This window comes from Bombus bifarius, unplaced genomic scaffold (genome assembly GCF_011952205.1).
Source record: "Bombus bifarius isolate JDL3187 unplaced genomic scaffold, Bbif_JDL3187 scf7180000007973, whole genome shotgun sequence".
NCBI classification, from domain to species: Eukaryota; Metazoa; Arthropoda; class Insecta; order Hymenoptera; family Apidae; genus Bombus; species Bombus bifarius.
The window spans coordinates 6,367,241-6,381,685 of NW_022884359.1; the positions used below are offsets into that span (position 1 = coordinate 6,367,241).

At 33.6% G+C, this 14,445-nt stretch overlaps 2 protein-coding genes across 8 annotated transcripts in view; one reads left to right on the forward strand and one right to left on the reverse strand.

Moving 5' to 3' along the window:
• The window catches only part of LOC117215813 (BTB/POZ domain-containing protein 7), a 30,671-nt gene extending 21,140 nt beyond the window's left edge, over positions 1-9,531 (reverse strand). Inside the window, exons 1-10 of one of the 6 annotated variants that reach the window (XM_033462329.1) lie at positions 8,811-9,531; positions 6,824-6,920; positions 5,277-5,537; positions 4,744-5,108; positions 2,054-2,604; positions 1,690-1,853; positions 1,215-1,599; positions 987-1,139; positions 382-538; positions 84-256 (exon numbers count right to left, since the gene is read on the reverse strand). In XM_033462329.1, coding sequence (XP_033318220.1) covers positions 84-256; positions 382-538; positions 987-1,139; positions 1,215-1,599; positions 1,690-1,853; positions 2,054-2,604; positions 4,744-5,108; positions 5,277-5,518 — 2,190 coding nt within the window. In that variant the 5' untranslated portion in view covers positions 5,519-5,537; positions 6,824-6,920; positions 8,811-9,531. Of the gene's footprint in view, positions 1-83; positions 263-381; positions 539-986; positions 1,140-1,214; positions 1,600-1,689; positions 1,854-2,053; positions 2,605-4,743; positions 5,109-5,276; positions 5,555-6,823; positions 6,921-8,810 lie in introns of those variants that run through there. The other 5 variants (XM_033462294.1, XM_033462312.1, XM_033462302.1 and 2 more) reach the window with 5 other exon arrangements.
• The window catches only part of LOC117215853 (GTP-binding protein 2), a 30,463-nt gene extending 16,123 nt beyond the window's left edge, over positions 1-14,340 (forward strand). Inside the window, exons 1-7 of one of the 2 annotated variants that reach the window (XM_033462397.1) lie at positions 9,580-9,820; positions 10,946-11,224; positions 11,311-11,604; positions 11,736-11,996; positions 12,068-12,458; positions 12,544-12,829; positions 12,916-13,200. In XM_033462397.1, the coding sequence (XP_033318288.1) occupies positions 10,948-11,224; positions 11,311-11,604; positions 11,736-11,996; positions 12,068-12,458; positions 12,544-12,829; positions 12,916-13,200 (1,794 nt within the window). In that variant the 5' untranslated portion in view covers positions 9,580-9,820; positions 10,946-10,947. Of the gene's footprint in view, positions 1-9,579; positions 9,821-10,945; positions 11,225-11,310; positions 11,605-11,735; positions 11,997-12,067; positions 12,459-12,543; positions 12,830-12,915 lie in introns of those variants that run through there. The other variant, XM_033462388.1, reaches the window with a different exon arrangement.
• The last annotated feature ends 105 nt before the right edge of the window (positions 14,341-14,445 follow it).

Consider the following 14,445-nt stretch of genomic DNA (forward strand, 5'->3'; position numbering starts at 1 on the left):
TTATGTTTTTCAAAATATCCCAAAATTGTTTGTACAGGTGACTCTAGAATTATTCTACGAAACAGGAGGAGAAAAGTACTCACTTCTAACAGATCCGCCACCGTGTCAGGTAGGTTGAACTCCCTCACAACACGTAGTCGCACTTGCCTATTAATTTCGTGTCGCGATGAGAGCGGCAAACTGATAGCCCTCTGACAACTGGGAGACTGCCTCAATTTCTGCTCTCGCTTCAGCATAGCTGCCAAGGTCGCGGAATCTGGAACTTAAATAGAACACATAACAAATACCCATTCTCGTTTTGGAAGAGTGAATTTCTCCATATCTTGTCAAAACACAATAGAACTGTCAAACAGTTTGATAAGAAAATAGCGATCAAAATACCTGGAAACGCCGCGGCGAGAACATCCACTCCGGCTGTACCCATTGGTCTTGGTTTCTCATCAACCATGTACAAGGCATCGGGAATATCGGCCACATACCGTGGCCTTCGCAATCTCACTAAATCTGCTTCTTGGACCATTTGTTCCTCAACTAAAGACTGTAAAAAGATTTGTTTACCTTAGATTAGAATATATCAGCACAAACTAATTATATTGTATCTTGATAATTATTGAAAGATATATAATAATCTGTAACAGAAGAACTGATGATAAATGATTTGAATAAATCATTTCAGTTTAATTTTAAAAGATATTTCTGTATATTGATTCATGTTATAATGTAGAAATTTTCAAATCAACAATTTTGTTTACAATGCTCTATATGATAATTAATAAGCACCACTCTCAAAGTATCTTAATGGATTTAAATGATAATATTAGTAAACAACGTTGTCATCGATATAAAATAATTTTCATCATAACTAATCTTGCAGAATATAAATAAGTTTGTTTTTATTCGATACATTTGTTTTAGCAATGAGATTAATTTTCTTATAATTTCTTATTAAAAAACTCATTTCTTTTTTAAATAAAAATTACGTTTACCTTTATTTCCTCGTAATAAGGCATGAACAGGCGTGGCCTTACAAAAAATCCATTTTTCTTCCCTCCCCTTATCCATGCATTCATTCGTAAATTCTCCCTCTCATCTCCTATCATATGACTCGGTGGAGTTGAAACTAATCCTCTTCTAATAGCCTAAACACATAAAAATTTCATTGAGCATCATATGAAGATGGGTATCTATATTTGAGCGAGTTTAATGTTTCGTACTTGAGCCAGCGCTTCACTATTTGGGGGTAATATATGATCCATTCTGACAAGTGGTAGAAGCTCGCTAAGTATCTCTCGCAACTCTATATCGCTTAAATCCCTTTTCTTCAACCCCTTTCTTGTCACAGAGTGCACCGTATGACTGAGCAAATTTGGTTCCCGATCTTCCATACGACGCACCAATTCTTGTTCCCCCCACTTGAGTACCGCCTGCAGTATTTCAAGTTCGCTCGCTTGCAAGAAATGACTTTGCAAAACGTTCGCCAAATGTACGTGGTCTAATTGATGGAGAATAGAAGAAGAAGCGACTGGCTGGAATTCCTCTCTTAAATAATGCAAGGCTTGTCTATGTACCCATGCCGATCCGTGAGGTTGACTACCCCACCTGTAAAAATATAATTGAAAATCGATAAGAACAATGAATTCTTGAAAGGTGCATTTCATTTAATAATGTTTCAAATTATGGGAAACTCACTTCAAAACAGTTGGGAGCGATTCCAATGTAAGGTATTCTAAAATAAGATCTTCACAACCCTGTGACAATATATCTAGTTCCAAAAATCTGCCGATTTGGTACAATTCCATCGCTTCTTCTAAGGGACTTGGTCGAACACGTCCAGTATGAGTAAGAGCCTGAACCTGAGAACAAACATATGGACAAGGATAATTTACAATCAAACGATAAATTACCTTTCTTGAAATTACTAATAGAACTTTCTTATTTAAATAATAAATAAAGTACTTAAAAAACAGCAATAAATATTCATATAGACGTAAGCTACATTTGATCTTGGCTCAAAAAATTAGTTAAGGTATATTTATGGAAATAATATAATTACCTCTCCAAGACTACCAGCGCTGTTCCCGCAACCATTACCTCTCATAATTAACGATAAATCAACTGTATCTAAATACACTGCATGTAACAATACTCTGGCGTATCGTTTGGGTATTACACTCTCATCCAAAACTATTCTAGTGGGTATATGAAGCGCTCTTTCTGTGTGATCTTCCCCAGATCTAGTCCGTCTTTGTATTAAGTTTCTGAAGAACGGGGATCTCGCAGAAAGTATCGCTTTATGACATGGCAGTTCTAACTTTGGCCGGAATCCATATTCTGAACTTCCACTATCTGGTCTCTGGTAATCACTGTCCGATGTGAACACTAACGCAGCGTCCGCGTAATCACCGGTGTCCAGCAGGTATCTGAGATCGTGTTCCAGCGGATTCGGTGTGCCGAATTCTTCGCTCAGTCGTCGCAAGAGATTCGCCTCCAGAGCTGCATCGTGTGGACAAATATCACCAGTGTAGAGATATCGCAATAATGCTGAAAACATTTGTACTTCGAGATTCGGTGTTCTCAGCTCCAAACATATTCTAGCACCGTATCCTACGATTTAACAAAATTAAAATTAATTTGTTTAATTCAATCATCAAGCGATTAACGCGTCCACTGCAGTACTGATATAGAGTATAAATTAAAACATACAGAGTTCGGAAATAATCTTGCATAATAATTCATATAAATCATATACGAAAGTTACAAATGAAAAACATAATAAGGCACATTTCCCGTCTTTTATAAAAGAGCGATTTTAAAATACAATATGTTGATAACTAATTCCACATTAAAACTACCTTTCCATTTGATTTTAGGATTAAATGCATTTTTGTTATCTTCTTGAGCATTTAAAAAATTATAATTACTTTGTATATGTATATATATGCAGAATGATAACCAAGCTAAAGTAACATGATTAAACTAATATTAGTCGTCTTTTAAAAATTATCATGGATGAACCATCTGTTTTCAAAATCTATCAAGTTGTCCTTTTCTTCTGCTATTTTATACTCAAATAAATTCTTTTAGTTGCTAAACGACATAAAAATAAAAAGATCAAGAAAAATGATCTTATCAATGTAGTATCGTGAAATAACCGCGTAAAAATCGATGAACTTGTAAGGAGTACGAACTACAGTGCAAAAGCGAAAGTTCTGACGAGCCAGAAGGGATGGGAAATCCCCATAAGTCATCGAGCCCAACGACATGTCCGCGGCCCTTTCAGAAAAAGGAGTACCTGGGAAGGCGAACGTGACCATATTTGCTCATGGACAACTGTAAAAACGTGCGTGTGGTGGGAGTACGGAAACCGTTAAAAAGGGACGCTTTAGTGGAAAAAGTTGTTATTATCATTGATTGACATGAGTTGTGAGTTGTCATTAGTGGTTACGAGTTGATTAGTTGTATTGATTTAGTTACTCTAGTTGTAATACATTAATTTATTAAGAAAGTTTTAGTTAAATAATTATAATTTTCTGTTTTATCATTTGTAAATATATATATAAGATCAAATCAGGAAATTAGAGAAAAGGCACTGAAAAGAGCAGTAAGGTATGAGAAGAAAGCCTTGGAATCGAAGAAGGAATTAGTGAAAGAATGTATAAAGGAGAGAGAAAGGAATTGGGGAAAGGGCCAGGAAGGTAAAAGAGCAAGGAAAAGAAAGATGAGGCTAGAGGAGGCGAGGGAGGGAAGGACTCAAGGAGAGGCAGGAGATAGACAAGAAAGGATGACAGCGAACCAGATCATAGAAGAAAGAAGGAAAAGAGAAACAGAGGAGAGGGAGAAAAGAATAAGGGAATCTAAATACAACAGATACTACAGAAACATAGCAAAAGAAAGACTACCAAAGTACCTAGAAGGAAAGATGAAATGGGAGGACAGAAGTATGGTAGCAAGATTTAGATGTGGTAACGAAACCAGGGCAAGAGAACACTGGAAAGAGGAGGGAGAAAGAGGATGCAGATTATACAAAAAAGGAGAGGAGGACCTGAGGCACATAGTAGAGGAATGCGAGATTACAGAAGGAGCAAAGAACATGGGGGAAGTGTTGAAGGAGACTGGAGAAGGACTGGCAGAACTGAAAGCAATAATAGTGAAGAGAAGAGCAGTAGAAGAGGGGGAGGAACGACAGGGAGGGAGCACAGCAAGTCCAAAGCCGAAAGGCACGGACTAAGATTAATAAAAAAAAAAAATATATATATATATAAGATAAAATCACTATAATTTCTGGGGGTTCAAACCAAGATTGAACAAAACAGAAAACTATAATTATTTAGACAACAAAGCGTCCCTTTTAACGGTTTTCATACTCCCACCACACACACGTTTTTACACTCTATGACCAAATATAGTCACGTTCGCCTTTCTAGATACCCCCTTTTCCGAAAGGGACATGGACTTGTCGCTGAGCCCGATGACCCATGAGGATTTCCTATCCCTTCTGGCCCATCAGCACTTTCACTTTTATCTGCACTATAGTTCGCACTCCTTACAAGTTCATCGAGTTTTACATGATTATTTCATAATACTATATCATATTTTTCACATGTTATATTCATATATAAAATCTTACGTTATAAAGATGGGATTTATATAAAAATGACTTGCTAAGATACAGATAGTAAGTAATAGAAGGCTAACAAGCAGTGAACGTGTTAAACTACTCCAAAGACAAGAAAAATTATATACCCGGGCATCCAGCCAGCAAATCCCTAAAGTAGGGACAACGGGCTGACAACAGGGCTCTGTGAACAGGGAAGCATGCTCCTCGGTAGACGAGATCCACATCAGAACAATGTTTATAGTCGTACAACATCGACAAATCCTGTTTGTATGTGGCAGCCGGTGGTCTAGCTAATTCGGCTTGAACATGGAGATCCTTTAATGCAGCCAACGCCTCGTACTCCTCCAAAAGCGCCGTTGCCTCTAAATGGCTCCATGTTGAGACCAAATCTCGGATTATCCTACCATGGTCGCAGGCCTTTGAAGACCGACGTCTTCGAATGAACTTCTTCCGTAAAGTCGCGAACCCCGTCATTTTCTTCTTCTTTTCCCTGCAAATTGGATATACGATTTTTAAGATCAAAGATCAAAGCGCATCTAAAGATACCCGCAGTTGTGCGAATATCGTTAAAATAAGATCTCTATAGTATACAGATCTAGCCGATGAAGAGAAACGGAGCGATTCAAATAACGAGATCCAATGTTAAATGTTTAAATACCTGATAGCAATGCCATGTTGATCAGGTGGATTACCAGAGGATGAAAGTCTAGCTGCTTGGACCGAATCTCCACCTACACTGGTAATGCTTGACGATGCAGAAGCACCCATTCTATGTATCATGTAGGAAGCATCTCCACGCCGTCTTTTCACGAACCAGCAATCCCTTTTATCGGAATTATCAACCTCCTTTGGTCGTCTACGTTGCAATACACACGGTGTCAAAATTCGGAATACATTCATTGCTCACCCAGACAACAGCCTGAAATCATTGTGCACCTTTTATACGATAAACACATCTCCTTAATTCCACTCGTGTTTATCACGCGTAATTACCACGCTCGAACTTCGAATATTGTTTTCCAAAATTGTTTATGAAAATTTGTTCGAAGGTCTCTCTTATCTTTTCGTAATTAATAGATATTTTAAACATAAATTTAATTGCAAATTAAATTCATAAATTAAATTTTGTCAGAATATTAACATGTTTCGTATCATAGAATTTCTCAAAGAGTACCTGTTTCTAATAATTATTTTCATTTGTCAAATAGAAATTCCCACTGAAGATATGTTCAAACATTTTATTTTCCATTAACAATGTATAGACATTATGCGACATTAATAAATTTTATACCATATCAAATTTAATATTTTTTTCTAAAGTTTTAACGATCTGCAAATAAATCCTAAGAATGATCTTCTTCTTTAGATTCATTTCATTTAAATATTTTAATCATTTACACGTGACACAAAACATGTTAAACATCCACATCAGCGCATAAAGATACTTTAATGATAAAAGACGAAAGACAAAAATATTATTTGCAAAAACTTCTTATTCGATGTTATTTTATTGAAAAGTTTACAATGTCTGCGCTGGACAAATGTTTTGTTAAAAAACTTCTTTCCGGTCTCGTTCTTATCTAAGCCCACGCAGACGGGTCACTTTAAACATTGACCAAATATGCGATCGTATATTTTGAGTGATGATGTAAAAAAGAAAATATAGCAACTTGGAAAAAAATAATTATCAGTTGCTATTTTATCTTAACACACGCACACACACATATACACATCGAATTTTTTTGCTTTCTTTTTTTTCTTTAAATATCTTTCTTCCTTTCTATTTGTTTTATTGTACACGGTATTCATTACCTGTGCATATTTGTTAAAATGTTGAAAACTAATGCATATCAAGGTCAATATTTCAAAGCAACGATGTCAAATGCATTCTTGTTTTCCGTAATACAATTAAAATTTTAACCATGCACAACGATCGATTCTATATATACTACCTAAAAAATTCATTTTGTCGAATTTACTGCCTACAAAAAAAAGCTCGAATTATTTTAAACGTCTTCGAATGTATATCATTCAAAGTGTTTTTATTTATTCATTGTGTTGCTCCAACTTTTTCGTTTACAAAAAGAAAAAAGGAAGAAAAAAAAGAAACGTGTAAGCACGTGACGAAACGATTTACGTAAAAATAACGAAAGTTGCTGATCGCATCTTAAACTTTCACTTTCTTAGCCAACATACGATATTTACCTAGAAAGTACACTGCATTGAATTCGGAAGCGCCTTTTAAATGGATACGCTCAATGCTCGATACATTTTTCATCCATTTCCGACGAAATTATCGAGGCTTGAAATGAACAAATTTTTGGAAGTCATCAAATGCTGAATGACATATTAAAGTCATATAATAATCTTACGAGGATTATTCTTATCAAGCTGTTCTAGGAGGTAAAGATTTCTTTTTAAAACTCTCTAATTTGCCTCATCTATGCAGAAGCCTTGGAAATAAGCACTAATCTCTATTAAAAGTAACTGCTCGCAGGCAAATGCAATGAAACAAATACTTTGAATTAGCTTAGTAGCGTAATATTGATAACACTGATGTATTTGTGACCTCTTTGGACTAGTTTCTTTTATTGTATAATGTCATAAGTGTACTAGTGCAGTTGCAATCTTTATTTGATTATTTTAAGTGACAGATATGACTCGATGATGAAACTGGTTTTGTCGAATGCTATACAAAGCATCTAAATGCTGTATAATAATCATCAGTGTCTATTACATTTGAATGTAACAAATATTCAAGTGATTACAACTATTAATTATTATAGGTACAACTTTTTGCATATTCTGATATCTTTAATGATAAGAATGAAAATATTTATAATATAATCAATTAAATAAAAGGCCAATGACATTGTAATGCTGAATGCATAAAAACTGCATTCATTAATTTACGCTAAAGATGAAATGCTAATACCAATGGCAATCCCAATCAACTTTGCCCTTTGAAACTTAAAATAAGCAATTGGAAGTACATGGAACAAACTTTAAATATAACCTTATTCCAACATTTATAAATATCTAAATGACCTTTAAAATTTAATCTACTTTACATACAAAAAATAAAATATGATGATATCAAGGAGAAAACTTTATTTCAAAATATTATTAAAGAAAGTGAGTATCTTGCTACCAAAGTGCTATCAAAGCTTACAAAATATATAATTTTTAAAAAATATGTTACTTATATATTAATATATACTATATAATATTAAACAAAAATATAAATTCAAATATACTTTTTATTATTACATAATATTTATTATGTATTTAGCTGATTTAACTGCCACTTATATTCTCCTACTAGACACTTTTTTTGCAAACATATATCCAATACACAATTTTTTAACATATTCATATACAAATTCAAAGTATAAGTAGAGCATTCATTTACAAATATCAAAATGGGTCAAAGTATTCCATCCCATATTTACATAAGCATAATTCTAAAGGAACATGTAATACACAATAAAAAATTGGTTTAACACAAATGTATTTCTCAAATATACTTTTTTTACATTTAAATATACATATTTTTAATTTTAATATACGTCAATACAAAATATAACTAATTCATAAAAACACAGAGACAATTAAAACCAAATATAAATCAAACAATAACTAATAACTGTAAATAAATATTTAGATTCCTATATACGATAAAAATATATTACTTGTACTACAAAATAAAAATAAAGCACTTATAATTGTACAATCAAACCCAATTGCACTAACACATTACATTAAACGAATATAACACAAAATCCACTAAAAACACCACTAATTCGACAAAGCAAGGGTGAAGAACACAACACAGGAAAAAATAAAAAGGCAGAACACCCAGTAACTCCATTACAAAACAGTAAGCCAGAGAACTTCTACTGACAGTAACACATCAATAGGTCAATAGTAGTCAGCTGAGCTATGATTGCAATCGCGTTACGTGTAACAATGCGTATGACGTACGCTTAGCAAGTTCAGTCACCTCCGCGATTACGTGGGGAAAGAATAGAGAACAAAAAAAAAAAAAAAAAGAATGAGGAGCACATATCTAATAACGAGCGTGCAGGTATACGTGGTAGACGATAATATCGAGATACAATAAGATCTTAAATAGAGATATAATCACAGAGTACGTCGGGAACGTCCAGGAAGCACGGAAGTGTTTCGTTACCTGGATATCTCGGGTGCATGCGTTCCATCCATTATTTCCATTCTCGAGGGACTTCCTTGAATTCAAACTGGCACAAGTAATCATCACAAAGCGCGACGGCCATGTTTATGCTCGTCAACTTAGTCTGCATGTAAATAAAAGTTAATCGCGGCACGATATGTATCATTTGTACCTCGCATTTCTGTATTAACGAAATCTATGAGACAGGTTTACGAGAGACGAGCATTCAGACACGTTAAGTAAATAGAGCCATACAGACGACAACGTATTATTGGGAACACAGAAGACCGTCTGGTCGCACGAAAACAAACCTCGACGGCAGTCATTGCTAACTGTAATGAGCTCGACGATAGGCGAAACGAAAATAACACGGAACGTTAAAAATAATGTGTGAAATAGTATTGTTTACGTTCACGACGCTTTCACAGATAACAGAATCGTTTAAGGCATACACACAGAGAAGGAATTTTTCTGACACCGAAAGATTTATATTACATCTGATCATGCGCGAATACACAATTCCGCGATGAAGTACTCCATGTCCAAATCTTGATAGAATTGGAGCGACAAAGAGGTTAGGTTTACTGATCGTTAATGGCAGTGGCAATAAAATATATTTCTTTGATATCACCGAAGAATAACGCGGTTTGTTTTTGTTTAAACGAATTCCATGGAACGGTTGTTACGAACTGTTACCCTGCGTTTCCATGGAACTAATAGATTCTTCACCCTAAAGGTGGAGCCACAATGGACGCATTCGCAGCGTCATCTCCAACGAATTTTCGATTGGAATTGGAACTAAATTTGTTTCAAGCGCAGAAGAATGAATCGTCGAGGCTGGTAACAGTCAGATCTCGATTGAAACGTGCACAGTCAGGTGTTGAAAAAAGCGGGAGGGAAAGTGAGAGGTTCGCATGCTGTGTTATTCAACTCTGACGTGGGTGTCGAACGCGATTTCGATTTCAGGAGTATACGTCCTGCGAAGGGAAAACTACTGTTCGTAAAATGCAGTAAGTCTTTTCAGCCGTTTCTCGTTGAATCATCATAAATGCGCGTCTAGTCATTTGATGTTTTCTTTATCATATAGATCATTTTCAATTTTGCAATACATTCCCGTTTCGACAATAAGATCTTTTAACTCCGTAAATATCGTATTTGGCAGATACAATCGACCAACTGTGATCCATAAATACATCCTTGCTCGTGGATCACAAACAACTTTGTTTGCATACAGTTTTGTTTTCGTTTTCGTTGAGTCAAGCGATATTGCATATGTATATGTACAGCTGTTATAGCGTAGTGTGGATCCATTGATTTGGCGCGCTCGAGTATTTTACAAGTTGTTGTCCTCCTAAATATGTTTCGAAGTCTCCTTCAGAGAAATTTGTATAAACATGAATTAACATGAGGGCAGAAAAAGCTATTTACATGAAATACTTTTGTAATGCATATATATCATTTATGTAAGCGATAGAATTTTATTTCACGAATAAAATGAATAAATAAATAAATAACGTAATTTTTAATTTAGCGCTTATTGCAAAAATGTATATTAATTGATATTGATTAACATTGCTCTGTATTACTCGACATTATGTAATTTGAAAATATTTTAGCAATGTAAAATTGTAAATTTTCAAGTAGATAAATTTCATTTATTTTTTATGAATTAATTCCAATCAATCATTTGAAAATCTTAAATATTAATTATTTTATTAGTTTAAATTTTTTAATGTTTTTGTATTAAGATTTTATTATACTCATGTTGCAAATTTATATTAAGCACACTTTTGTAATGTATAAAATGAATTAATAATATATATATGAACACTGCTTACTGTAATATTGCACTTTATATACACTACATATAACTTAAGGTATTTGAACATGATGCAATATCATATGATGTAACTTATAATTTATGAATTGGTAATGAACTAGATTTAAGTCAAGATTGTTGGCCACAATAACAAAAGAATGTTATGATCATTAATAGTTCAAGCTTTCAAAATGATTTTATGTGCATGTAAAATAATTTATTGTTTTGTTTATTAAATATAATCATTAAATATAGGACACTGTTTTAAATATTGTTCTAGATATATTTTATGATGGTTATTGTTTCTTATTTATAGATATGGAGTCATTCTTGGAATTGTTTGATCCAGATAATAACAAACACAGCCAGAAAGATACTTGGAATGATTCAGAGAATGAAGGAAATCGAATTTCAGACTGTGAAAATTCAAGTATTGATGATGATCAGGAGGAAAGACTGCCACCAGAACCTGAACAGGGTAATGTTGAATATAAACTAAAGTTAATAAATCCATCTAGTCAACGGTTTGAACATCTTGTAACACAAATGAAATGGCGTCTCAGAGAAGGCCACGGGGAAGCTATTTATCAAATTGGTATGAAACCGTTTTATAAATTATAATTATCTAATCATATATCTTTAGTGACTTTATTATTTATCATATCATTATTTAATTATTAGGTGTGGAAGATAATGGAAAATTAACAGGCTTATCAAGAGAAGACATGAAGGCATCATTAAAAACTCTAAATGATATGGCAGCTAGATTAGGTGCTACAACAAGTATACTACGTGAAAGACATGCCAATTCTAAAAATAAAGATATAACCACACATCACAATAAAGAGGAAAGACAGATAGCAGAAGTTTTAATAAGGAAGTTAAGGAAAGGGGATAGAGAGGATCAAGATAGTATTATTGATTTGAGACTTGCAGTCACTGGTGCCCAGGATGCTGGAAAATCAACTCTCTTAGGTGAGAGGATTAGCAGAGGACATTTAAGGTAGAGAAATATACTTAGAGTTTACTCTGCTAAATTCGTTGTTCATCTAGTTTATAACAATTGAATTGAAATGTAAATTTTAATGTATCTGAAATGTATATAGGAGTATTAACCCAGGGTGAGCTAGATAATGGTAGAGGGAGAGCAAGGCTGAATATGTTGCGACACCTTCATGAGATAAAAACAGGTCGTACATCATCGATATCTCACGAAATTATAGGCTTTGATAGCAAAGGGCATGTTCTAAATTATGCGGAAATGGCAACTGCAGAAGAAATATGCGAGCATGCGTCGAAAGTTGTTACATTTATAGATTTAGCCGGTCATCGTAAATATTTAAGGACTACGGTACTGGGTCTCACAGGTACGATAACTCGAGTTATCTTGGTAAATTGTAAATTTTATTAATGAGCAATTTATAACCTTATCTTTCAGGATATTCACCTCATCACGTGATGTTAGTTGTAGCACCGCCTATGAATGAAGCGTCGCAAGAACACATGGCGTTATGTCTTACATTGGGACTTCCATTTTTTATAGTTGTAAACAAGATCGATCTTGGTTTTTATAGTATATCCGAAACAATAAATCAATTAGAGAACGCCATTAATGCACAGGGATATTGTAAGCAATTAATAATGTATAATAACAGTCAAATGTCGTGGAATTATGAATCAGATATAATACCAGTTTTCAATGTGAGTTGCGTTACCGGGGAGGGTTTGGAAGATTTAACAAATTTTATTAAGAATTTATCACCATATAACGTGAATTCTGCAGATTCAGATCCTGAATCGTGTCTGTTTCAAATTGACGAAACTTTCAGGTGTATACTTTTTTCTAAAAATATAATTAGAATTATATTTAGTAACCATATGAATTATAAAGCTGTTTTCTTTCATTTCATATAGAGTAGCAGGTTTGAACGAACCTGTTTTGGGAGGATTGCTTGTGAGAGGAGCAATCGCTCCTGGAACTCGATTGTTGGTAGGCCCTTTACCAGACGGTGAATTCAGTCCTGTTAAAGTTGTCAGCTTACATCGAAACAAAACTCCATGCTGTTTAGTAAGAGCATCGCAGAGTGCTAGCCTAACATTAGCACCACCAACAAATCGAAGCCCCCCTTTGCCCCATCTAAGACCTGGAATGGTTTTAATATCACTATGGGACCAACCTCATGCTACACTTTTTTTTCAAGTATGTTCAACATAATGATATCTCACTTAAAATACATATAAGATTCAAATAAATTACTTATTACAATTTTATGTGCATATTCTTAGGCAACTGTATTAATAGTGTACCACGCAACTGCAATATATTCTGGTTTTCAAACAACTGTGCATGTAGGGAATGTAAGGCAGACGTGTATCATTAAAGGAATAATGGACGCTAAAGACAGAGGTTTACAAACGAACGATACGGCATCCGTGTTGTTTAGGTTCGTCAATCATCCGGAATATTTGCACGTCGGTATGCGATTATTATTGCGAGAGGGTCGTACTAAAGGAATCGGTAAAATAACACAGATATTTCCACTAATAGGTCAGCAGAACAGTATACAGTAAGTAAATCAAATAAAATTTTACGTGTAAAAAGTATTAAAGTATGCAATACATTTATGAAGATGATAAGAAAGTTACTGTAATATTAGATGTAATTATATCATGCGCCTGGCACAAGTATTTAAAAAATACCGGTAATATTCGTTATAAAGCACTCAGTGGTTTTGTTTGTTTTCGATTTTCTTCTTCTGTTTAATACAATGAATGTATGTACACGATTAAACTTGCTTTAGTTTAGTTTTCTATGCTCTTAAAATAGAGAATTTTTTGTATATGAGAAAGCCAAGGAACAGTTGGTCTTGATAATATACTTTCTGCCTTTTTTGTTTTAAAAAAATGTGTTGTTCGGTAACGAAAGAAGTATAGAATGAACATTGTCAGATGAAAATTATTGATTGATAGCGAAAAAAAAAAAGAATACTTCTGCTTCAGGTGCATAAGAGAAAATAAGTTTAGTTGTAAGAGAGAAAAATCTTAGAATCATACAATTTCATGGACCTTAAATAGTACCTTTATTTCATTATAGTATTTATGAAGTTGCTGACGACTATGCTTATTTTGTGATATGCAATAAAAGATCGCTTTATGTCATCCTTTTGTGTGTGACACTGCAGTTTAAAAATTCTTTGTGAGAACAGTCATTATAATAATGCAATGTTTCTCTATAAAATTTCATTTTGGCTATGAATCTATTTATTCTGCTAGTATTTAAGAAACGAAAGACTAAAAAAACGTTATAGTTGACAAACGCAGAATAAAAATTTTCGCAATAGACTACTATTGTGAAATGATAAGCATCGAGTGCTGTATCGTTTTTAATTCATAGAACTTTCAGAAAGAAAATTATATTATATACTTATACATATGTGTTATGTATATAAAAAGAAAAAATGTTTTGTCAAAGAATCAAAAAATGTTACTTAAGACGGTTGTATTTGCGCACGTGTCTAAATTGCAAATGGTAAATTCTTCAAGATTATATGAGGTTACATATCATAACACATGTTAAAATGTTTTGTAATCATAAATCATTATGCAGCCGTCCAAAAAAAGATTTTGTTTTATTTACATTAAATCTCAAGTGTAATGCTGTATTATAAACTGTAAAATATTTTGAATAAAACAGAAAAATTTACACGTCTATTTGAAGCGAATTTAAAATATTGGAACCATATCTTTATATCTAAAAAAAAATCTGTCTTTATTGTCCAAAAATAAGTAGATCAAACAAAGTGATAACTAATATTT